The 25,098-nt window shown below is 39.1% G+C and overlaps 1 protein-coding gene across 1 annotated transcript in view; it reads right to left on the bottom strand.

The window, feature by feature from the left end:
- LOC131536662 (stonustoxin subunit alpha-like) overlaps positions 1–22,211 on the bottom strand; it is a 34,710-nt gene extending 12,499 nt beyond the window's left edge. The window contains exons 1-2 of the mRNA XM_058769710.1: positions 22,051–22,211; positions 17,890–17,936 (exon numbers count right to left, since the gene is read on the bottom strand). Of these exons, the coding sequence (XP_058625693.1) occupies positions 17,890–17,936; positions 22,051–22,211 (208 nt within the window). The remainder of the gene's footprint in view (positions 1–17,889; positions 17,937–22,050) is intronic.
- Between the last annotated feature and the right edge of the window lie 2,887 nt (positions 22,212–25,098).

Raw genomic sequence — 25,098 nt, 5'->3', positions numbered from 1 at the left:
TCGAGAGAGTGCAGAATGTTGGTCCACTGTGTTTTCTGATGTCCACAGTCAACGCAGCCATCTACCAGGAAATCTTAGAGCACTTCATGCTTCCTTCTGCTGACAAGCTTTATGGAGATGCTGATTTCATTTTCCAGCAGGACTTGGCACCTGCCCACACTGCCAAAGGTACCAAAAGCTGGTTCAATGACCATAGTGTTACTGTGCTTGACTGGCCAGCACACTCGCCTGACCTGAACCCCATAGAGAATCTGTGGGGTATTGTCAAGAGGAAGATGAGAGACACCAGACCCAACAATGCAGATGAGCTGAAGGCCACTATGAGAGCAACCTGGGCTCTCATAACACCTGAGCAGTGCCACAGACTGATGGACTCCATGCCACGCTGCATTGCTGCAGTAATTCAGGCAAAAGGAGCCCCAACTAAGTATTGAGTGCTGTACATGCTCATACTTTTCATTTTCATACTTTTCAGTTGGCCAAGATTTCTAAAAATCCTTTCTTTGTATTGGTCTTAAGTAATATTCTAATATTTTGAGATTTTTGACTTTCATGAGCTGTAAGCTCTAATCATCAAAATAAAAGAAATAAACATTTGAAATATATCAGTCTGTGTGTAATGAATGAATATAATATACAAGTTTCACTTTTTGAATGGAATTAGTGAAATAAATAAACTTTTTGATGATATTCTAATTATATGACCAGCACCTGTATATTCGCCTCTTACCGTCTCTCCCGAGGATGATCTCGCCAGACCCAGTGCCCAGCCCACCATCTCCCTGCGGTGCGGAGCATCAGCCCGAGCCCAAGATGATGGAGAGCCTATTACCGCCACGATCAATGAGCCAGCACAATTCCGAGCGACTGAGTGGAGGATCGCCCCGGAAGTAGAGCCCAATCCGTCAGACCAGGTGCGTGACCCGGCTGCAACAACCATCGCGAGGGAGAAAGCTGCGGACAGTGTGAGCGTGGAGAGGAGCTCCGCCCACCGCACCGAGGCTGAGGGTGAGCTTATGATGGACCTGGGTAGAGGAGAGGCGGAAAAATACCTGATAGACTGGGAGGCTGACCTGCTCCCTCTACTCCCTCATTCTTCAGAGCCCTCTGTTACCCCTGTTGAGTGGGCTGCGGTTCCCACGTCCTGCCCGGAGAGGGCTCCGGTTCCCTTGTTCAGCCCAGAGGGGGCTCCCGATCCAGAGTTTAGCCCTGAAAGCCCGGAGGTTCATGAATGCCCACCCTCCCATCCGCTCCTTCCTCCTCCTCCTCCTCTTCCTCCGCTGTCGTCTGTCAGCCCCTCTGCTCTCCCTCAGCCCACCATCAATGCGGTGCGAGCTCCGCGGGACTGCCGTCCTCCAGCATTGCCATAGTCCGAGTATTCCTCACCTCCATCTCCAGCCTCTGAAGCCCGGACTTTGCTTTGGCCCATAGACCCAGAAACCCCACCTCGGAATCGACTCGCCATCACCTCAGGACTCCACTCCTCTGGCTGCACCTCGTTGCTCCGTCCCACCGGCTCCATTGGGCATGTTCCTCTCGCCAGCTCCACCTTGGTTCTCAGTCGCTCCGGCTCCACCCTGGCCCCTCGGATCCTCGGCATCCCCCTAGCTCATTGGCTCTCCGTCTCCCTCTTGGGCTCCTCCGCCACCTGCTCCGCCTACGTTGTTTGACCCCTTGGAGTTGGCGGCCATTTCTCCTCCATGGCTCCTCCCTCCATCGGCTCCACTGTGGGCCGTAATTATGGCTATGGCCTGGGTCCAGCTGTGCTCCTCCTGCTCCGGGCTACTCCTGTCTCCTCCTTGGCTCCTCCCTCTTTCGTCAGCCTGGTCTCTGTTTGTCGGCCCCCTCCAGGATGGAAGAGGATTCCCCGCACCTGACTGTCCCTCGTTATCCTGTGTTTATAAGCCCCAGTCTGTTCAGTTTGTGTTTGTCGGGTCTACTTGTTTCTACGTGTGTTGCTCAAGCTCCTGTTGTGGATTTCCCAGTGTTTCCTTGATTAAAGACTGTTAAACGTTTCCTCGTGCCTCCTGTGTCCTTCATGCAACAGCATATCGTGACATTTGCTGACTACAGATAACCTGAGAAATATTATTAATATAAATTGAAAACAGGGTTGATGCGTTGGCTAACACAGAGCCCTGAGGGACCCCTTTATTAATAGTTAATGGTTCGGATAATTGTTGGTCAATCTTTACATATTGGGTTCTGTTGAATAAAAGGTTAGAAAACCAAGATGGGGTTAAATTACACATACCAATGCTACGTAATCTGGATAACAAAATAGAATGATCAACTGTATCAAAAGCTTAGCAAGTTCAATAAAAATAGCTGCACAAAATTGTTGTGTTTCTAATGTTTCTAATGTATCTACTGTAGATATCATTCATAACTTTTACAGCTGCTGTAGTAAAAATAAATGAAGAACTAAAACCAGATTGGACTTGAGATAAGATGTTATTTGTATTAAGGAACCCTACCAATTGCTTATTAATACATTTTCCCATCACTTTTGCAACACAAGGCAAAACTGAATTTGGATCAGTTTTATCACCACTCTTATAGACAGGAGATACAATGGCTACTTTCCATATTTTAGGTATTTCAGCTGCAGTTATAGATACATAAAAAAATATATGTGAAGGGTTCGGATATAATTGGTGCACCTATTTTAAAAAAGAAAGGATCTAAGGTATCTAGACCAGCAGGCTTTTTTGAGTTATGATGAAAATACGTAATTTATTTTTATGTAATTCATGCCAGACCTGTGACTTATTAACGGTTGTAGAGAAAAGCTAAAAGGTAAAATAGTTTGAATGTTTCTTATGTGTCTCGTTTTATTAATATATTGTCTAGGAACATGATTCTTAAATAAATTACTTGCTCTGACAAAATGCTTATTTAAAAGATCTGCTACTTTTGCTTTGTCTGTAACAACAATATTTTCATTCTTATGTGAAACAGGTCCCAATAACAGATGTTTATTTTCTAGTTCTTTCACCGTACTCCAATAAGTTCTTGAATTTGAGGAACATTTGGAGAATTGGTTATTATTAGGGCGATATGGCAAAATATAATATCACAATATTTTTAAGAAAAATCACGATTCACGATTTTATCACGATTCTTTGTCATGTTGGTTTTACTATTTTGCAAGTTGTCTGAGCATTACAGCCAAACTAATTTCCTTATTATAAAGACAAAGCCTTTCAAGGTAACAAAAATATAAAAAAGAATGGCGGATATTTAGGGCAAAGTCGTTATTTGTCATTATTTTATCTTTGTTATTAAAAAATGAGAACAAAGATACACATTACAAATACACATACTATACAAACAAAACAGTGTTTTATTTTCAGGTACAATAGGTGTATTTAGCAGGAGCATTCGAGAAATTGAATCAACAAATATAAAAATAAAACACTATATAGATTGATTCCTATTAAATCAACTGTATTAACGTTTTTCAGTCAAGAGTAATGAGTGATTTTTCTCTTTGTGTTTTGGTGTTTTATTAACATTGAAGGAATAATTAACATTCTTCAAAATATCTTCTTTTGTGTTCAGCACAAGAAGTAATGAGTCAAGAGTAATGAGTGATTTTTCTCTTTGTGTTTTGGTGTTTTATTAACATTGAAGGAATAATTAACATTCTTCAAAATATCTTCTTTTGTGTTCAGCACAAGAAAAAAATTAATACAGGTTTGGGACAACATGCGAGTTAGTAAATAATGACAGAAATTTAATTTTAAGGTGAACTATCCCTTTAATGACAGTCGGCAGCATGTTCAGTACTGTCCCTTTAAGACATGCACGCATCTAATATACAGAGGCACGCATCCGTTTTCTCTCAGCTGTTTACTTACTCATTTTAGACATAAGCAACGGAGTCTATACATAAACCTTGTGTGTTTTGACAGTATTAGTGCACAAGATAACTTAGTTCAGTAATCAGGCGCTTTTGACAGGCTTTAGCACGCGCTTGGTGTACGGGCTCAGAAAAAGCGCACGTCAGACCGACGTGATTAAAACATTTAACCGGCAAGGCTTTAAAGCAGATCCGAATAATGTACAGTATATTGAGACGGAGGAATAAGAACTGCAGCTGATAGAATGTGCGCTGTAGCACGATACTGCGATATTTCTTCAAAAGCAGATAGTGGAGACATTTTTATCGTCCACGATCAAACATCGACATATCGCACCTATCTTCAACTTTACCGAGGGACAACTAGAAGCAAATGGTCAGCAGACCTAAGTGCTCTTAGCAGACATACAGCTTGATCAAGTCAGAAAGATAATTAGGTGCTAAATTATTAAGAGATTTAAAAACAAAAAACAAAATCTTAAAGGGGACCTATTATGCAAAAATCACTTTTATAAGCTGTTTGAACACAGTTAAAAGATTGTTGTTAAAATCCATCAACTAATTTCTTTTATAAAACCCATAACGAGCTGTTTCAGATTCTCCCTCTGTTCATGTCAACGAGGGAAAAGTCCGCCATTTGTGACGCTCTCTGCCCTATTAGCATAAACACAGCCCTGAGTGAGAAGCTGCGGTCCGCCATTTCTGGAGATATATACAATGTCAGAAACAAAGAGGCTTTAGAGTTGTGTTTTGGGATGCACTAATGAACATATAGGAGTTGCCATAATCTTCCCTAATCTGAGCTGAGGACACTTTGGTTAAATTTCATTTTCGAAGGAAATATCCCAGAAAAAATTGGTAACATCCCCTAAATGTTTAGGAATTAATACAAACGCTTCGTGCATGAAGGTCAGCTCCAGACAAAGTAAGTATCACACGTTTGTTTTCCAGATTGCCTTTCTGAAAGAGCTTCTTAGCACTCTGTAAGGCTAATTGCTAAAGCTATCATTGTCTCTGTGTGTTTTCACTGGTGGTGCCCCTTCAAGTGCTAACAGAATGATTGTGAATGGGCAGTGTTGGGCAAGCTTGGAAAATGTAGTGAGCTAAGCTAACAGTTACTCTTCTTTAAATGAAGCTTAACTACACTAAAGCTACAGCCCTGGGAAATGTAGCAAGCTAAGATACAGCAACATGGCAAAAGTAGTTTACTACATCCAAGCTATTAAAAAAATTGATGCTGATCAATAAAACTGTCAGTCGAGCAGACAGACAGGCATGTTCAGTTTAATTGTTCATTCAACAGCTGTTCCAAACCAATTTGGCAACAAAATCAGTATCAAATACAGGGCTGGATTGACCTCAACTTGTGACATAGGCAAAATACATTTTTGCTGTCAGCTGGTGTTACACCAAATTCTGTGACCCTAGTAGGCGCTGTTGTCACTGTTTGGCTTGAACTGTATCACACAGGAGGATTGGGCACGCAAACAGCGTACAGGTTTAAAGGGCCCGTGCACATTGTATGAGTGCGTCAACACAGTCTGGTCGCGTGCGCCGAATGAACCGTTCAAAACAGATTTCTTTACATCAACAAACATACATACATATGTATATATATAGCCTAAGGGAAATTCTTTCCCACAGAAAGACTTTGATGTTCTCCAAATGTACTGTGTATTTTAAAAATAAGTAAATACACTAAAAATATTTTGAAAGTTTTAATATGAACACTACAGCTTTTACAATATTAACTGGCATTTATTTTATTTATTCATTTTCTAATACTTTGTTTTTACATTTGTACTTTAATTTCTATTTTAAAAATTATGGTGTTAAATTGTGGCTTTTGTGCATTGTCTCTCTTCTCTCTGTCCAATTGCTCTCTCTCTCCGTTACTCCAGGTTCCTGCTCATAATTGACTGGAGAAGTGGATTGGCTGCTTCTGCACGCTTGCATCATTTAAAAGTCGCAACCGTACAAGACTGAGAGAGCACAGCTGTGTGTGTTGAGAGGACGCAGAGGTGTTAGCGTCCCGTTCCTTTTCAATTGTTGTTTCAAAGCTAGTCGAGATACACACAACACTTTGTTGTTGGCTTTTCTCTTTTTCTCTTTTCGGTTGTTACTATTATTATTATTATTCTATCAGTATTAAAAGGTAAACTGTAAAGAGAGACAATGCTTGTAGTAGAATTCCTTTTTTCCTCTTTATTATTATTATTATTATTATTATTATTATTATTGTATCGATATTAAAAGGTAATGTGTTGATTGCATGCATAAGTACGCGATTGTTTTGTATGAGATGGGCGCCTATTTTTGTTTTGAAGAAATACATTTTTCTTCTGTTTTGGGACAGGGATGACACCTATATTTTAGTTAATTTTTGTTACGGCCCAGTGAAGGAGCAGAGAGGAGCAACACGTAACAGATAAATAAAAATTCTCCCACAAATTTGTTTGTACAATTACTTATCTGTTTATTGAAAAAATACAAGGTGACTGTGTGGAATGTTTCTATTGAAATGCTTATTAAACTAAATAAAAATATAATGAGAATAAACAATGCAGTTATTTGCAGAATAGCCGATTTTTATGTCAACATAATTATTTTTAATTATGTACTTTCACTTGTCAGGCTTTTTTAAGTTGGTAGTAATTTTATGTATAGTATTAAGTGATTTCTTAAACGTTTATTGCTCTTGTTTTTTAGTGTGATCCAACAAAATACGGTGTTATTTTGGGAGCTGTCCATGAGCCCGGGCACTGGATATTGGCAGTAAGACCAAATACCTTGATCTGTGTATTGCTAAGCTTTGTGGATAACTACAATATTATTAATGGCAGTGCAAGTGAATCTAAGGTTATAATTCTACAGGTAATCTTTCCTTCTGAGAAAAGGAGCCTCGTACTGGACCCCTGGGAAATGATTCTGCCAACACTGAATTAATAAATGTAAAGTGTCTCTTTAAAAATAAAATGAAATAAAAAATATGTGGGTAAATGTAATTATATATATATATATATATATATATATATATATATATATATAATTTTCTTGGATGTGTCAGGGCCTTCATAAGAAAACAAAGCTGCCAGGTGTCCAGGTGGACAGCCAGCACAGCGACACACAGCCTCCAAAAAGATGCCACCTCATGTGGCATATTTGTCCTGAAAGTAAGTTTGCTTTCATTCTGTATTTTATTATATCTGTATTAGATCTGTATTTCAGATCAATTGGTCTCATTCACGTGTGTGTGTGTGTGTGTGTGTGTGTGTGTGTGTGTGTGTGTGTGATTTCCTGTTGTTTAAAGTTATTTTTGGCTTTTTAGAATAAGCTTTAATATGAAAGTTTTGGTGAATCATGATTTGTGTTTGAAAAAGTTTATATGAAGATTTCACACAATTTGTGCATAACCTTGTTTAATGTATGAAACACAATATTTTTTTTTTCTCTCTCATCAAACATTTTGTTGGTTTATATTCTATGTATACATGCACTTAAAAATTATTTTCCTAATGTCATCTTAGTATGCAGAGAAAATACTGGCCGGAGAGTCTCTACAGTTTCCCAATAATACCTCCGCAGTGGAACAGTACAGAGGAGAGATCGCCTTGGCACTGCTAAATGAGTCTGGTCCATTTAAAGGTATTAGAAAATTAATGAATAAATACAAATTATTTCATGTAACAGCTGAACTGTTCATATTAGACCAAAAATCTTTCCTGGATGGACTATACAATAGAGGAGGTTTCACATCACCAGAATGAATTGACTTGTGTTGACGCGCTCATACAATGTGCATGGGCCCTTTAAACCTGTACGCTGTTTGCGTGCCCAATCCTCCTGTGTGATACAGTTCAAGCCAAACAGTGACAACAGCGCCTACTAGGGTCACAGAATACGATGGTCACAGAATTTGGTGTAACACCGGAAACCTCCTATTGGTAGTTGGTATTGTGGCTTTATTGTATACGGATACATTTATATAAATGGTAACACTTCACAATAAGGTTCAGTAGTTAACATTAGTTAACTAGTGTAGTTAACATGAACTAAGAATGAACAATACTTCTGCAGCATTTATCTTAATGTTAATTTTAACATTTACTAATGTATTATTAAAATCAAAAGTTGTTTGTTAACATTTGTTAATGCACTGTGAAATAACATGAACTACCAATAAAAGACTGTATTTTCATTAACTAACATTAACAAAGATAAATACTTTAACAAATGTATTTTAGTGTTACCATTTAGATGTTTAGGCCTACAGATAGGCTATGTTTATTTGCATCGTTGCATGTGTCATTAGATATTAATATAAACATTTCACCAAAATCAAGTTCAAATACGAAGCTTTTGACCAGCAAATGTTTTTTTGTTTTTGTTTATTTATATATATTTTTTTCCTGACTCATGTCCCGTTTTACCCAGTTTTCTGTCATTATGTGGGCGTTCAGTTTTTTTCTGTTATTTGGCCAAAGTATCATATTATGAAAGATTCAGCGCTTCGCACGAGCTATTTGGCTGTAACTTGACAACAAATGCTAGAGAAACTCTTCTCCGCTCCTCAAAACAAAAACAAAAGAAAGCATTAGCCTTTATAAAGTGTTTTTTGAGTAAAGAAACCGCTACTATATTTCTGATTTGAGCTTGAGTTTCAAAATGCGTTCTTTGGAAAATGTAACGTTAGCTTTTGTTGATGCTACCACGCTACTTGATCAAAAAAAGAGCTTAACTACCGAAAAGCTATTTAATTCAGAAAGCAGCAACGCTACTGCCCATCACTGTGAATAGGAATGTGGTAGTTAAAAGTTGCGTATGAAAGCAATGTGAGTCGATCGCTTGAAGTTGTCGAGCTCATAATCAGAAGTGGAACTTATAAAGTTTGTGATAGCATGAGACCAGCTATGTTGTTATTTTTATCCATCCATGCTCCCCGTCTGTGTAATTCATAAACGCAAATTTATTATGCACAGTATAATCAGATGACTGACTTTGAAACCGAGTAGTTTTCTGTAAAGATAACAGGCTTGTATTAATAGTGGAATGTTTATTTGCAAAGGCTAGCACTGCTAAAGTGGAGCTCCGCCCTCTTCTCCGGGAGCAACAGCTCACTCACATTTAAAGCAACATACTCAAATTCAGCATGTTTTGGCTCATACCCTAAAAGTGGCAATTTTAACAAGCTATAAAAATTTATCTGTGGGGTATATTGAGCTAAAACTTCACATATAGCCGCCTGCTAGCCGCCTCACGTCACAGAAGTCAGTTAATTCTCAGCACATAGACTCTTTCACCTCGATATCACACTATAGAGACTGTGTCTGTTCCCCGAACTAGAAAATACAAAAAATGTCCAAACCAATTTATGAGTAACAATTTAATTGATGTTCAACAAATAAAAATGTATAAAACACAGAGAAACTGATTACAAAGCTTACTGAATATCAGGTCCCTTTCTACGAAAGCGTTTTTTGTAAATGATATGATCACTAATCATAACCTAGATGTACTCTGTCTGTCAGAAACATGGTTAAAACCAGATGAATACATTATTTTAAACGAGTCAAAGTCAAGATGGCGCCGCTCACGGCAGCCATGGTGCTTCGCTATCCAGTTGTTGTTGTTTTTTCCTTTTCTGTTTTTTGTTTCTCAAACATGATCAGTTTTACCAGAGAAGAACTGCTGAACATTCGGCAGAACATACCACAAAATCTCCTACCAGTTTTCGATTATTCGGATGTTTTGCTAGACATAGTAGTCGATGGAGCAGCGGTGCTATTCAGACGCTTCAGGATGTGCAGACGGGGGAAGTGAACCGGCACGCTTGTGAAGCTCAGACAGCTCGGATTAAGAATGGCGTTGCCTAGCATCCATCTGGCGAATCTTCTCTCTCTACCCAACAAAGCGAATGAACTCCTCCTGCTCTCCCAGACAAATAAAGATTTCTCAAACTCTGCTGCTCTGTGTTTCACAGAAACTTGGCTGAACGACACCATTCCAGACAGCACGCTTCATCTGCCGGGCTTTCAGCTGTTTAGAGCAGATCGTGACACAGAATCAACAGGGAAATCGCGTGGTGGCGGGACATGCTTCTACATCAGTGAGAGGTTGTGTACAGATATAACAGTGTTAAAGAAGATGTACTGTTCAGATCTAGAAGCTCTCTCCATTAACTGTAGGCATTTCTACTCACCACGGGAGTAACAACAACACCCAGATTCTGTTTCAATCATTCTTGAGGACTTTAATCAAGCAAATCTCTTCCGTGCACTGCCAACATACAGACACCATGTTACATGTCCCAGCAGAGAAAGTAATATATTGGATCACTGTTACACCACAATAAAGAATGCATATCACACTGTTCCAAGGGCAGCTTTGGGGCTCTCTGATCACTGTCTGGTTCATCTTATACCAACCTACAGGCAAAAACTTAAATCTGCTAAACCTGTGGTAAAGACTGTAAAGAGTTAGTGCCATCGAGACAGAGTGGGTTTTACAAGCCTGTCTCGACCTTACTGATTGGAGTGTTTTTGAAGCTGCTGCCACCAATCTGGACGAGCTCACAGAGACTGTAACTTCATATATCAGTTACTGCGAGGATATATGCATTCCCACCAGGACTTATGTAACATTCAACAATGATAAGCCATGGTTAACAGCAAAACTCAGACACCTTCGTCAGGCCAAAGAGGACGCCTACAGAAATGGGGACAGAGTCTTGTACAATCAAGCCAGGAACACACTGAATAAGGAGATTAGAGTGGCTAAAAGGACCTATGCTAAAAAGCTGGAAGATCAGTTCACTTCCAATGACTCCGCTTCAGTGTGGAAAGGCCTGAAAGCCATCACCAAGTACAGGACACCATCCCCCAGCACTGAGGTGAATCATCAACTTGCTGAAGACCTGAATGAGTTTTATTATACATTTGAACACCCCACACACACACACACCTGTCCTGACCATGTCTCTACACAACCGTTAACACCTCCAGCAACCCCTCTCTCCCCCACTCCAGATCAGTGAAGAAAATGTGTGCCAGGTCTTCAGGAAGAACAACAGAAGGAAGGCACCAGGCCCAGACGGTGAGACGCCAGCCTGCTTGAAAACCTGTGCTGACCAGCTGACCCCCATCTTCACACTTATCTTCAACAGATCTCTGGAGTTGTGTGAAGTCCCTTCCTGCTTCAAATGCTCCACCATCATCCCTGTTCTAAAGAAACCCAAGATAACAGGATTTAATGACTACAGACCTCTGGCTCTAACGTCTGTGGTCATTAAGTTATTTGAAAAACTGGTTCTGGCTTATCTGAAGAACAACACTGGACCCTTACTGAACCACCTGCAGTTTGCTTACCAAGCAAACAGGTCTGTGGATGATGCAGTCAGCATGGGAATGCTTTACATCCTGCAACACCTGGACAAATCAGGGACTTATGTGAGGATCCTGTTTGTGGACTTTAGTTCGGCCTTCAACACCATCATCCCAACACTCCTCCAGACCAACCTAACCCAGCTCTCTGTCCCAAGCTCTATCTATCAGTGGATCACTAGCTTTCTGACAGATTGTCAGCAACTAGTGAGACTGGGGAAATTCATGTCAAACAGCTGCTCCACCAACACTGGTGCCTCACAGGGATGTGTTCTCTCCCCACTTCTCTTCTCCCTGTACACCAACATCTGCACCTCTAAAGACCCTTCTGTCAAGCTCCTGAAGTTTGCAGATGACACCACACTCATCTGCCTCATCAAGGAAGGCGACAAGTCTGCTTACAGACAGGAGGTTGAGCAGCTGACTGTCTGGTGCAGTCTTAACAACCTGGAGCTCAACACGCTTAAAACAGTGGAGATGATTGTGGACTTCAGGAGAAACCCCCCTGCACTCTCCCCACTCATCATCATAGACTGCAGTGGAGACATTCAAGTTCCTGGGATCCATCATCTCTCAGGACCTGACTTGGGACAATCACATCAACTCCATTGTAAAAAAAGCCCAACAAAGGTTGTACTCCCTTCGCCAGCTGAGGAAGTTTAACCTGCCACAGGAGCTGCTGAAACGGTTCTACTCAGCCATCATCGAGTCTGTCATGTGTACTTCAATAACTGTCTGGTTTGGCTCAGCTACAAAATCAGGGATTAGAAGACTACAGAGAACGGTTCTGACTGCTGAACGGGCACCCCTGCCCACCCTTCAAGAGCTGTATACATTCAGAGTGAGGAAAAGGGCTCAGAAAATCACTCTGGATCACCTCACATCCAAGTCATCCCCTTTTTAAACTTTTGCCATCTGGCTGGCGCTACAGAGCCCCAATTACCAGGACAGCCAGGCACAAGAACAGTTTCTTCCCCCAGGCAATCCAACTTATGAACAGTTAAATTCAATAACAATGTGCAGTAACCTTATACTTATTTGCTACCACCTCCATCCTTGTACATCCCTGCATCTCCTTCTATTCCATTCTATCACCAATAGCACAACTGTACATACAATTTATGTTTCAAATTATTTTACTTTTTTTGTTGTTTATTTATATTTAACGTGTATTTTTATTCTCATCTTATTTTTATTGTCTGTGTGTCGTTGTTGTCTCTGTGAACTGGAAGCTTGTGACACTAAAACAAATTCCTTGTATGTGCAAGCATACTTGGCAATAAAAGCTGTTTCTGATTCTGATTCTGTCTACCCCCCAAGATTACTGTTATAAAAATGAGCCGCGTCCAAAAGGCAAAGGGGGAGGTATTGCTACAATTTATAGCAATGTTCTCAGTATTTCTCAGAAGAAGTATAACTCAATTGAAGTAATGGTGCTTCATATAACATTATCTAGAGAAACAAGTATTAATGATAAATCCCCTGTGATGTTTGTACTGGCTACTGTATACAGGCCAGGCCACCAGGGCACCATACAGACTTTATTAAAGAATTTGCTGACTTTCTATCAGAGTTAGTGCTGGCTGCAGATAAAGTCTTAATTGTTGGTGATTTTTAATATCCACGTTGATAATGGAAAACATGCATTAGGATCAGCATGCATAGACATTCTGAACTCTACAGATGGTTCAAAATGCAGCAACTAGAGTTCTTACTAGAACCAGGAAGTATGACCACATTAGCCCGGTTCTGTCAACACTGCACTGGCTCCCTATTAAACATCATATAGATTTTAAAATCTTGTTAATTACTTATAAAGCATTGAATGGTTTAGCTCCTCAGTACTTGAGCGAGCTCTTATCACATTATAGTCCTCCACGTCCGCTGTGTTCTCAAAACTCTGGCCATTTGATAATTAGAATATCACAATAAACTGCGGTGGCAGAACCTTTTCCTATTTAGCGCCGAAACTCTGGAACAATCTACCTAACACTGTTCGGGAGGCAGACACACTCTTTCAGTTTGAATCTAGATAAAAGACCCATCTCTTTAACCTGGTGTACACATAACACACTAATAAGCTTATAATATTCAAATCCGTTAAAGGATTGTTAGGCTGCATTAATTAGGTCAACCGGAACGGGAAACACTTCCCATAACACCCAATGTACTTGTTTCATTGTAAGAAGAATGGCATCTATGTTAATCTTAGTCTGTTTCTTTCTTATTCCGAGGTCACCGTAGCCACCCGATCCAGTCCGTATCCAGATCAGATGGTGGATCAGCACCTAGAGATGACCTCTACAGCCCTGAACGTCAGTGGAGACCAGGACAATTAGATGAGCCACAGAGACTGATCCCCAGTGAAGACCCTGCCAAGACCCTGACAGCCATCAGGACAAGACCACAGGAAGCAGATGAGTTCTTTACACAATCTGACTTTGCTGCAGTTGGAATTGAACTTAGCCTGGTTTCTCCCAAGGTTTTTTTCTCCATTCTGTCAACGATGGAGTTTTAGTTCCTTGCCGCTGTCGCCTCTGGTTTGCTTAGTTGGGGACATTTCATTTCCAGCGACATCGTCGACTTGATCGTCCAGCTCAGTTCAGTTTAAATAGTATCTGTGCAATGACATCACTAAATTTAATAATGAAATGCCTTTAACTGTAAATTGAATGTTTAATCTTGTCATTTTACATTATTGACACACTATTGTCTTATTTTAATATTGTGAAGTTGCTTTGACACAATTTGTATTGTTAAAAGCGCTGTATAAATAAAGGTGACTTGACTTGGTCAGCCCTTCCTCCTCCATGGCTCCTCCCTCTGTCGGCTCCACCGTGGGTTGTCATCATGGCTGTGTCCTGGGTCCCATCTGGTGCCGCATGCTCTCCCTCCTGTCTCCTCCCTGGCTCTTCCCACCTTCATCACCTCCCTGGACTCTGTCTGCCGGCCCCCTCCCGGGTGTCCTCCCAAGTTCCCACCGTCCCTTCCTATGTTGTTCCTGTGGCGCGAGGACACGCATTCCGGGAGTGGGGCAATATGTCCTTTACCCCAGGTTACCCCTGTTACCCCTGGTTTGTTTATTAAAGACTGTTGATTGTGAGAATTCTCCTGCGTCTCTGCTTCCTTCACTCCAATGCAGTAGCAGAAGTGTGACATGTTAGTTTAGTTTACTTTTTTATTTTTTTATTTTGACATTCTTATTTTATTTCAGTTTACAAAAACGTTTTTTTAATCAATTGTTTTCGTCTTAGTTTTAGTTTTTGTTCACGGAAAACCTTGTAGTTAACATTATTAAATTTTATACTACGGGGCCGTTGAATGCTTGAATCTGATTGGCTGCCGAACGTTCTAAGGTGTGCAATTATTTTCAGGGAAACGCACGGCGAATGTAGTTCCAGGCAGCTCTTGACCACATTACATGACCATATCACTTCGCCAAATTATTTCTGTTATTTCAAAGGTCACAACAGCGAAATAACCAAGGCCCACAACGACACTGGCCAAACAAATAAATATAGTAAACAATATGATAAAAACGAGAGATCATGTCCATGTTTTTGCCACAGAATTATGCTTTATGTATAGAAAGCACATACTCTATCTCTCCGCTCTCTCTCCCTCACAGACCTCACATACATAACAGTTACAGTTTGCACACACTAACGTACATCGCGCTAATGTTGTTAGCGCTACTCTGACGATTTTATCAGTAAACAACTTAAAAACTGCATGACTTCTCACAAGCGAGGTAACAACAACGGCGCTGTTCGTGAACAAAAGGAACTAAGTTTCACTATAACTAGAGACATTGCTGCCGAACACTATTGAGAGACGCACAGAGGTAATTTTCTCTCTCTCTCTCTCTCTCTCTCTCTCTCTCTCATAACTTAGTTATTAACTGTATTAACTGCATTAGTCTGTTATTAACAGCTCAAGCCTCTGTTACTAGGTTTAAAATAACGTTTTGGAATTAGCAACGGAGGCGTTGGATGAAATGCAGAAGAAATAATCCTACCCACAATAGCGATTTAAGTAGAAATACTGGACGAATGCCTTGAAATATATCATCTGATTGATGTCTTGAGGTGTGGCAACCATTGTATAAGCGGAATAATTGACTTCGGTCCGTTGAATTATTAGAAAAATAATGCATGCTTCGCGTGCTGACTGCATCACCACCTCAGGTGTGCATTATAACGCCCGTCGTCAATTATTCCTTACGTAGACGTGTGTATTTAAGGAGGTTTGGGTTGTTTCTGAGATTCTTGATCAGTGTATAGCTGATTTGCTGCAGCTGTTCAGAAGAAAGGGGGGGGGGGTCTCCTCATCCACCACCAGTGTGCAGCATCCACCTGGATGATGCGACGGCAGCCATAGTGCGCCAGAACGCCAACCACACACCAGCTTATTGGTGGAGAGGAGACAGAGTGATGAAGCCAATCAGCAGATATGGGGGATTGTTAGGAGGCCATGATGGTCAGAGGCCAATGGGCGAATTTGGCCAGGATGCCGAGGTCACACCTCTGCTCTTTTCGAAAGACATGGGATTTTTAATGACCACAGAGAGTCAGGACCTCGGTTTAACGTCTCATCCGAAGGACGGTGCTTTTTTACAGTATAGTGTCCCCATTACTATACTGGGGTGCTAGGACCCACACAGACCACAGGGTGAGCACCCCCTGCTGGCCTCACTAGCACCTCTTCCAGCAGCAACCTAGTTTTCCCAGGAGGTCTCCCATCTAGGTACTGACCAGGCTCAACCCTGCTTAGCTTCAGTGGGTAACCAGCCTTGGGCTAAAGGGTGACATGGCTGCCTAATCAAAGTAAGCGATTATGCATTTATTTATGGTGTGATCTGCTGCAGAAGCCAGCGAAATTATGCGCAGGCAAGATGAAAAAATAAAGACAAGGATGTGACAAAAGACAGCAGAGTTTTTAAACTTTTATGATACGAGCCCTCATGACATGCTTTAATGTAAAAAAAAACACATTATTTTTCAAATACTGTACATTATTGTAGGTCCTCTATGCCCCACCTCTCACAAACGCATCGTTTTCTACAAAGTCCCTCGTTCCGACAAGTGCAGTCTGCTCTGATTGGCCAACTGGCACAGTGCATTGTCATTGGCCGAACACCGGAAGCACTCGTTGGAAATGTAACGCCTCTTTCCATAATTGCGAGCTTCAGCTTTCAAAATAAATGTAGACAGTTAATAATGTCCTCAGTTTTGCCATCAGTTCAAGCCCGAAAGGGGAACAGTCACGTGACAGACACAGTGATGAAGCTCGTATGTGCTTGCACACAAGCCACGATTAAGACAGCTGACTCCACTGGGATGTGACCCTGTGTCTCTCTCTCTCTCTCTCTCTCTCTCTCACACACACACGATGTGCAAAACTCTGCATTTGAACAGTCAATAGCAAATATTTAAACTAATAACAAAACATATTTACAGTCGCTGATTCAGAAAAGACAGATTGTCATAGCAAAGTCAGGATTACCTCCTCACCTAGGTTCACGAAATGGTCATCCATAAAATGTGTTGCACAAATTCGAACATCTGGGTTGTGCTGTTCTGTTGTAAGTAATCTTAATGATTCCTAAATTCCTAAATCTACTTTCGGAAGGCCAAATAAAGTGCTTTTGCTTTCAAATAGAAACACAGCATCTCTCTGTCATGACTGCATCAACACTACTGCGGTTACTGAAACCACGCCTTCTTTCTTTGAGTGAACATTTGGGTGGCATTATGCAAATATTTCCACATCGTGATGTAGACATGTGGGGACGTGTTTGAATGAGCCGTTTTAGGGGAGTGTGGCAGTCTTAACTTTGATAAAGAATATCTCTTTGGTTTTGAGTCTGTGGTGTTTGCAACTTCAGGGATCTTATCTTTGCGCAATCAGTTTGAAACGCTCCAAAGAGAAAGGAAAACTTGAAATCGCATCATATAACCCTTTTAATGTACTGCTGTAATTAATCATTTTAAGATAACCAAAGAAAAACTGTCCGCAATGACTGAATGCCAGCAGTGGAAGGCTGCTATAGATCACACAAAACATGAGATTTCATTAGAATTCAGAGAATTAGCTGGAAAAGGAAAAGCCAGAGTAAGTGATGATACATCATGCATGACCTGCCCTATCATGTTCAACCTGATGCATCTATTACTTGGTTAAAACTGAGAAAAAAAAGGATAAACAAACTTTTTTGTAACGTTATTTTAAGTTGTAATTAAAGTACTTGTAAATGACACTGGTCCCTGTTGTAAAATGAGCGTCCTCATTAATCAGGTTGTACCCTAAAAGTCGCAATCATGTCATAGGCGGGAACATTTCAGGAGGGGTGTGACTGTCCTTGTGTGCATCCTATACATCATATTCTCATATAATCTGTGTTATTATTGTGTGTAATTAGAATTCTCAGCCAGATTTGTTCTGCTGATTAAACCATAATTTGTTATAGTTTTATCATGTCTGTAGGGCATCAAGAAAGATTGTTTGTGACGACTAAACCATCAACCTACTGGTTTAGTCGTCAGAGTCCTTATAATGCACTAAAACCAGTGTGTGTGAGAGAGAGAGAGAGAGAGAGAGAGAGTGTGTGTGTTTGCGTGTGTGTACAGTATGTGTTAGACGTACATTTATTTATTCCTGCTGTAATCCTGGATTCCCCTCCATGATCCATACTATAAAACACACACAGAGACACATACAGTCAGTAAACAAATACACAGTCAGATTAATATTTTCAGTTATGACAGAGTTGCATTTAGCGTGAGACACAAGCTTTCAGGCTCTGTCTCACACACTCACTCTGCCCATGTAAATCTCACGCCAAAGAGGCAACCCTGCTTGTGATATGAAGCAAAGTCTTGTTTCAAATTTTGTACGTTTTTAAATAAGAAATTCAAACAATAAATACCGTTATGGCACACTTAATGTGACGTAATTCATTGTAGCGCTTCAGTTACAGCAAGAGCCATTGGATGTTTTCAATGGCTCTGGCTGTAACTGAAGCGCTACAATGAATTACATTGAAATACGTTTCACACGTTGTGACACGCTTTGATCTCACTGGCGTCGTCGCCAGGTGGTCACATGGTTCATGGAGCTCTCAATAGTTCCAGAGAAGCCAGTACTGTCAATACATTTGAATGGTTTAAGCAGGATAGACGACAGCTTCACTATATAGGTCTTTGCAGCAAAGTTTGGTAAACATTACAGCATATTATGCACTGATTATTACATAAATGACATTAATGGTATCATTTTATTCTGGAGAGTGATGGAGAGGTAACATTAATATGTTTTTCTTGTATTTAACCCTCAGGTATTCCTTACTTATAATGTGAAGATACACCTTTACTAAATATTTTAAGTTCTATATTTTAATTCACTAATATTTATGTATTACTTTGAGGAGATCTTTTGGTACTAAATAGGGCTGAACGATTTTGAAAAATAATCTAATTGCGATTATTTTTACCAATATTACGATTGCGATTAAATATGCAATTATTTTTTAAAGCTCTTTATGTTCTGTATTGTTCAACAAAGACAAGCAATAAATCATTGTATAGTATGACCAACACAATATTAGATAGATTAAACAAATATTCTTTTCTGTAGGCCAGGCTTATATGTTATGATGGAATTAGGTGATGCATGAATTGATATGAATGACATTTTTATTTATATATATTTTATCATCTACAAACACAGTAGTATATTGACTTATTTGTTGAACTTACAGCCTTGTAAGCATGTAATAATTATGACAACATAAAGCACTGACAAATAAGCCTGGTGTAAAAATTAATATGAAAGTCAGTAACAAATCACACAAACTAAAGTAGGTTGCAGAAATATTTAAAAAAATCTGTTACTTTACCACACTCAGTATTTAGGTAATTCAAAGTCACTGTAATAAATGACAAGTGGATTGCACTTTTTAAACACTGTCTGTAAACTTTAGACAGACTTTAAATAAATAAATAAGAATATATATATATATATATCGCAGCGCAGAAGGTTATCTATCATTGTGTGATGAGGGTACAGCACCAGTGTTGCCAGGGTAGCGGCACAAGTGGGCTATTTTGAAAATACATTAGTGGGAAAGATTACAGAGCGTGGTTTGCGGTTTTTTGGGCTACTTTTATATTGTACCGTGGCTGCCCAAAGTGTATATAGACAAATAAAAATTAAAATAGATCCTTTTACTAATGTGTATTATACTTGAAATGTATACCTGGCAACTTAAGAACGGAGAGGCGGTTGTAACATCAAACAATGTGAGTTTCAGCCAGAGCAGCAGAAATAAACATGACTACAGCCTCTATAGATTATATTAGATAATAAACACATGATTACGATAAAATATGGTCTGTATGCGATTTTTTTTTTAATTGAATGTGTACATCTGAAATGCTAATTTGTGCAGCTATATAAAAGGCTATAAATAGCATATTTTAACAACAGTAAACGACCAAATTCCACATGTGATCGTAAAAAGGAAGTTATTATAAACACTCGATGGTGGTTTGAAGTGAGTTCTGAGTAAAAGTGTACTATTAATCTCATAAATTGTCTTATGAAGCATGATGCTAATATTAGCTCTAATGCAGCTGCAGAACAGGTCCAATTCTTCATAATGCATTTTGTCATAATACTTCACACGTAAGGTCGCAAGAAATGTTTTGTTGTATTTATTTAGAAATACTTTTGATAATAGTTGGGTAAATGTATACTGGGATTGAAGCGATGTGGCTTGGTAAACGTTTTATTACCAGTTTAAAGGCTGATAATGGCTGTATAAAAACAAAAGAATAATGATAAAATAATAATGAGGATTATGTCTCATACCTGCGGAAGTGTGAAAGGTTCTGTTTCCTTAAACTAGTTTGTCATGCATTTCTTTTTCTACACATTTATATGTAAATCCTAGTATTTTAAATTTGTGATTAATCATGATTAATCACAGTCCACGACTGTGATTAACGCGATTACATTTTTTAATCGATTGACAGCACTAGTATATATATACTGTATAATCTTATTATATAGTCTATATTATCTTAAGGTCGAAGTCTTCAGTAATGACAAGCACCGTAACACTTACTGCTCGAGTAATTTCCATATGCCATTTTGAAGTATGTTCATATATACACTTTCAAACATTTCCGCGTATCGTGTAGCGTGCCACGGTTGCCAGGCTTTCACAACAAAACCCGCCCAATTGCTACTCAAAACTAGCAATTGCTACTCAAAACTAGCCCAATCGCGTTTCAAGGGGGGTCCACCGGCAAAAATCACATTCCGAGGGGTAAAATAAACGTTTTTTGGAGGGGTTCCCCTGGTAAGATTCGCATTTAAGGGGCTAAATATCACGTTTTTTGAGGCAAACTGTGGACTTGGCAACACTGTAAGCGTGCCAACTTGATGCTTCCTCCTGAAGACTGCTTAGACGTGTTCGACTTGAAGCAGCGCTGCTAGACCAATCGATGTGTGTCATCAAAGGATCGCGAGAGCTATAAGAGAGCAGACGTCTCCTTAAAGGAACACTCCACTTTTTTTGGAAATAGGCTCATTCTCCAACTCCCCCAGAGTTAATAAGTTGAGTTTTACCGTTTTGGAATCCATTCAGCGGATCTCCGGGTCTGGCGATTAGCACTTTTAGCATTGCTTAGCATAGATCATTGAATCCGATTAGACCAGTAGCATCACGTTAAAAAATGACCAAAGAGTTTCGATATTTGTCCTATTTAAAACTTGACTCTTCTGTAGTTATATCGTGTACTAAGACCGGCAGAAAATTAAAAGTTGCGATTTTCTAGGCCGATTTGGCTAAGAACTATACTCTCATTCCGGCGTAATAATCAAGGAACTTTGCTGCCGTACCATGGCGCAGTGATATTACGTAGCGCCTGAAAATAGTCCCCAGCTATATTATAACTAGGTACCTAGCTGGGGACTACTTTCAGGCGCTGCATAATTTTGCTGCACCTGCTGCGGCCATGGTACGGCAGCAAATTCCAAATTCCATTACAAGGAGGCACATTAGAGTGATTTTGTGGTCTAAAAAAATCATTTTCATTTGTAATGCCATGGTTTACCCACTAGGTACCAGTATAGCCCTTTAATAAATATACATGTATCTACTATTCTAATTGCTCAAAATAGTATTGCAGGTCATAACTGCTTACTTTTTTAAAGTTTTGCATTTATGTAAATATTTAGACATGATTAAACACTAGGTTTTTAAATGTGAAATTTGTATTAAATAAATGCAATGCACACAGACTGAAGTAGTTTGTTAAAAAAATTATTTGTCCTAAACTGTGAAATTAATGTAATAGAAAGCATTAAATTTACCTTTCTCATACATGTCAACACATTGACACATTGTTTTAAAACTAATTATAGACAAGCTGTTTCTTTTTCTTAAAAAAAATATATATATATATATCGCTTCAATTAATGTTTTTCAATATAGAACCTTAGCATTTTTTTTTTAGAATTAGAAGGCTCTATCTGCATTTGACCTGTTCCAAAAAGTCCCCATTTACAAATCTGAGAGGATTTTGATATTGCACATTTAGAATACATTTAGGGTCTTTGTCATTTTCATGTATAAAATAGACTTGTTCCCCATATCATGTTTGATATATGGAATGCAAAAACATTGAAGCTCAATATCTCAAAACCATTGAGAATGCAGACAGAACCTTATAATTCCAAGGTAGCAATATCTGGGTAGTTAAAATATTAAAACCTAAAAACTCTTCCTGTTTGACGTACTTGAGTTTGTCCAGTGTGCAGTTTGGATCCTCTAGTTTTTCAGACAGCAGCTTTACTCCTGATTCTCCTGGGTGATTGTAGCTCAGATCCAGCTCTCTCAGGTGTGAGGGGTTTGAATTCAGAGCTGAAGACACATAACTGCAGCCGCCTTCTGTCACCATACAGCCAGATAATCTACAAGCACACACAGTAACAGTCCAAATCATATTAGTTTGGCTGTTAGACATCACAGTCCAAATCATATTAATTTGGCTGCCAGACATCACTATCACAGTCATCTGTGCACTAGCTCTTACTTTCTGTAGTTTCAGTAACAAAAGTATCAGTGGAAATGTACTGCAGTAAAATTATTCATTTTAATTTTCTAAATGTAGCATAGCAAATTAGCTTAAAAGAGAAATATACATAAATAATTACAATTAATTATAATCAATTATATAAGTTGCCAGAAGTAACTGTAAAAGAATCAATGTTACAATCAACTAATCTGACCATACAGCAAACATTAAAAGCAAATTTATCTCAACTCCAAGAGATATTATTTCCATGGCCACAGAAAATAACTTTCTTAAAATACTAATGTATTAGAGCATGGAATTGGCTCGTTAAAGGGACTTTGTTTGCATGTAGTGACCACAGAAACCAACTCATGAAATTGAGCACAAATGTTTTGTGAATTAAAACAGTAACACATAACTAGTCTAAACAAACATATACACACAGTCACACATACATACATGGGAAAAATAATAAGTAAAAGTGAATGAATGAAACAGTTACAGACACCAGGGCATGAAGCTAAGAAATCAGTTTAGAAATAAAATCACTTTACCAACTGAGCAGAATCATCAGCACCTTTATAACAAAGGGGTCTGCAGCTTATTCTAAACTTCTGTTTAGTTTACCCAATGAGGAATTATACTTTTAGAGAGAAAGTTTACAATTCTTTGTCTTCTAGTAGGGTGTTTTTCATATGAAATTGGATTGGGTGTTTAAGAAAATAACCTTTACTGTTTTCAAAATATCAGTATATCACAGAGTTAGCAAAATGTAATAAAAGTTAATAAACAGGAGACAAAAATTGGAGTATGTAGATTCTAAGCATTAAAAAATAAAATAGTACACAGCAGTGGTTCCCAATTCCAGTCCTTGCTCCATGCATAAACTAGGCGCGAGGACTGGACTTGAGAAATGCTGGTATACAGCACATAAGACAACATACAAAAATCATCATATTTACCATGTTTTTAAACACATTTGTTGTGGAAAGCAAGGAACAAAGGCAAAATATCTAGTATTGTTGATTATGTGTTGCTAATGCGTGTGTGTTCAAGCTGTGTTTGTTTGCACTTGGATGGGTTAAATGCAGAGCCACACTTACTTGGCCACACTTCACTTTAATTAAAAACCAGGTTAACTGATTTTATCCAGTGTCTCTTCTCCTACCAAAACATTGTCGTTATAAGAGCAAAAGAACAAGCAGTACTGAGCAGGCTGTTATGAAAGATTGTTAACCACATCACTCAACAAAAAAGATCAACTGTGAGCATCACAAAGCACTCTAATAAAACTCAACACAAAAAATAAAATGCAAAAATAAAAACACATAGTAAGAATTAAAGCAATGTTTATTCATGCTGCAATGCATGCTGGGAGTCATGGATGAGTTTTACACTGTGCTGGTACCCAGCATGCATTGTGCCATGAAGCTTTTGATTGTCACCATTGTTGAGATTCATATGCTGATTTTTTATGTCTCTTTTTGTGTCTAAATTATGCATCAGTTCAAAATGTTTAAAGCACAATTTTTTTTAAATCCTTCATATTTTCTGGTTGTCACAACACTGACTGATCCCATGCTGTGGAACCACTGGGATGTCATAATCAATAAATATAAAACATCACTCGTATATAATTACACTTTAAATGAGATCAATGAATCAGGCCAGTAGATGATGATTGTGATTATTAGAAACAGCCAACATCACTTGACTAACCATAACAATATACCAAATGCATCTTATAGACAGTTATAGCAAAGAAATAAAAACTATTGTTTAAAAATTAAAGGCCAGGAGTCTGACAAGAGCAAACACAATCTCCACAATGGTAACATCAAATGAAACAATCTAACGTCAACATCTAAACCTCAAATCTCATGAAGTAACCTCAGAAGTAGGCATGTCTTAAGGTTTAAGGCCATATTTTGAATTTGAAAATAATTTTCCTCCTTATAATAAAGAGCTGCATCAGGCCACAGACCCATCTCTCCAGGCCAATGAGAGGGCCTGTGCCCCTGCATGTCAGCAATGGTGGCTAAAATGGGAAGACATTTATGGTTGAACTTCTTGGGCATAATGAAAAAAGACAAATCCTTCCTTTTGTAAGCCTCACTGTCCCTAACCCGTCGGGTGCTGAGGCCATTGTTTCAGATCGCTAGTTCGCCTTTTGGTAGCCTATCCGTCCACTGTAGCTGCCATGCTGAGACTAGATATGCAAACGCCCCTTATCCAATGACATTGATGCACATTTTGAAAGACAAGACAGTTAACTTAGCCTATAGGATGTATTTTGAATGTACGGTAGTCCTCAAATAACATTTTAGTCCCGTCTCGTCTTATTAACGAAGATTCAGCATTCTCTCTGATTAAATTTAGTCATAGTTGTTATCATCAGATATTAGTTTTAGCTTGTCAACGTCTCCTCTTAGTCACAGAAAAAAGGTTAGTTGACGAATACTTTTCGTCGTCGTCTTCGTCAACAAAATTAACACTGTTTTGCATTAATGGTGGTGTACAGATGTAACAATGTTAAAGAATATGTGCTGTCCCAATCTATAAGCGCTTTTCATTAGCTCTAAGCCTTTCTACTCGACGCAGGAGTTTTGCTCGTTCATTCTTGTGAGTGTTTACATTCTATCACAAGCGCACGTAAGCTCAGCTTTACAGAAACTTGCTGATCAGATCACAGACGCAGAACAACAACACCGGACTCTGTTTTAATCATTCTCGGGGACTTTAATAAAGCAAATCTGTCCTGTGAACTGCC

This window comes from Onychostoma macrolepis, chromosome 03 (genome assembly GCF_012432095.1).
Source record: "Onychostoma macrolepis isolate SWU-2019 chromosome 03, ASM1243209v1, whole genome shotgun sequence".
Classification (NCBI taxonomy): domain Eukaryota; kingdom Metazoa; phylum Chordata; class Actinopteri; order Cypriniformes; family Cyprinidae; genus Onychostoma; species Onychostoma macrolepis.
This window is presented reverse-complemented; position numbering and strand designations above follow the sequence as displayed.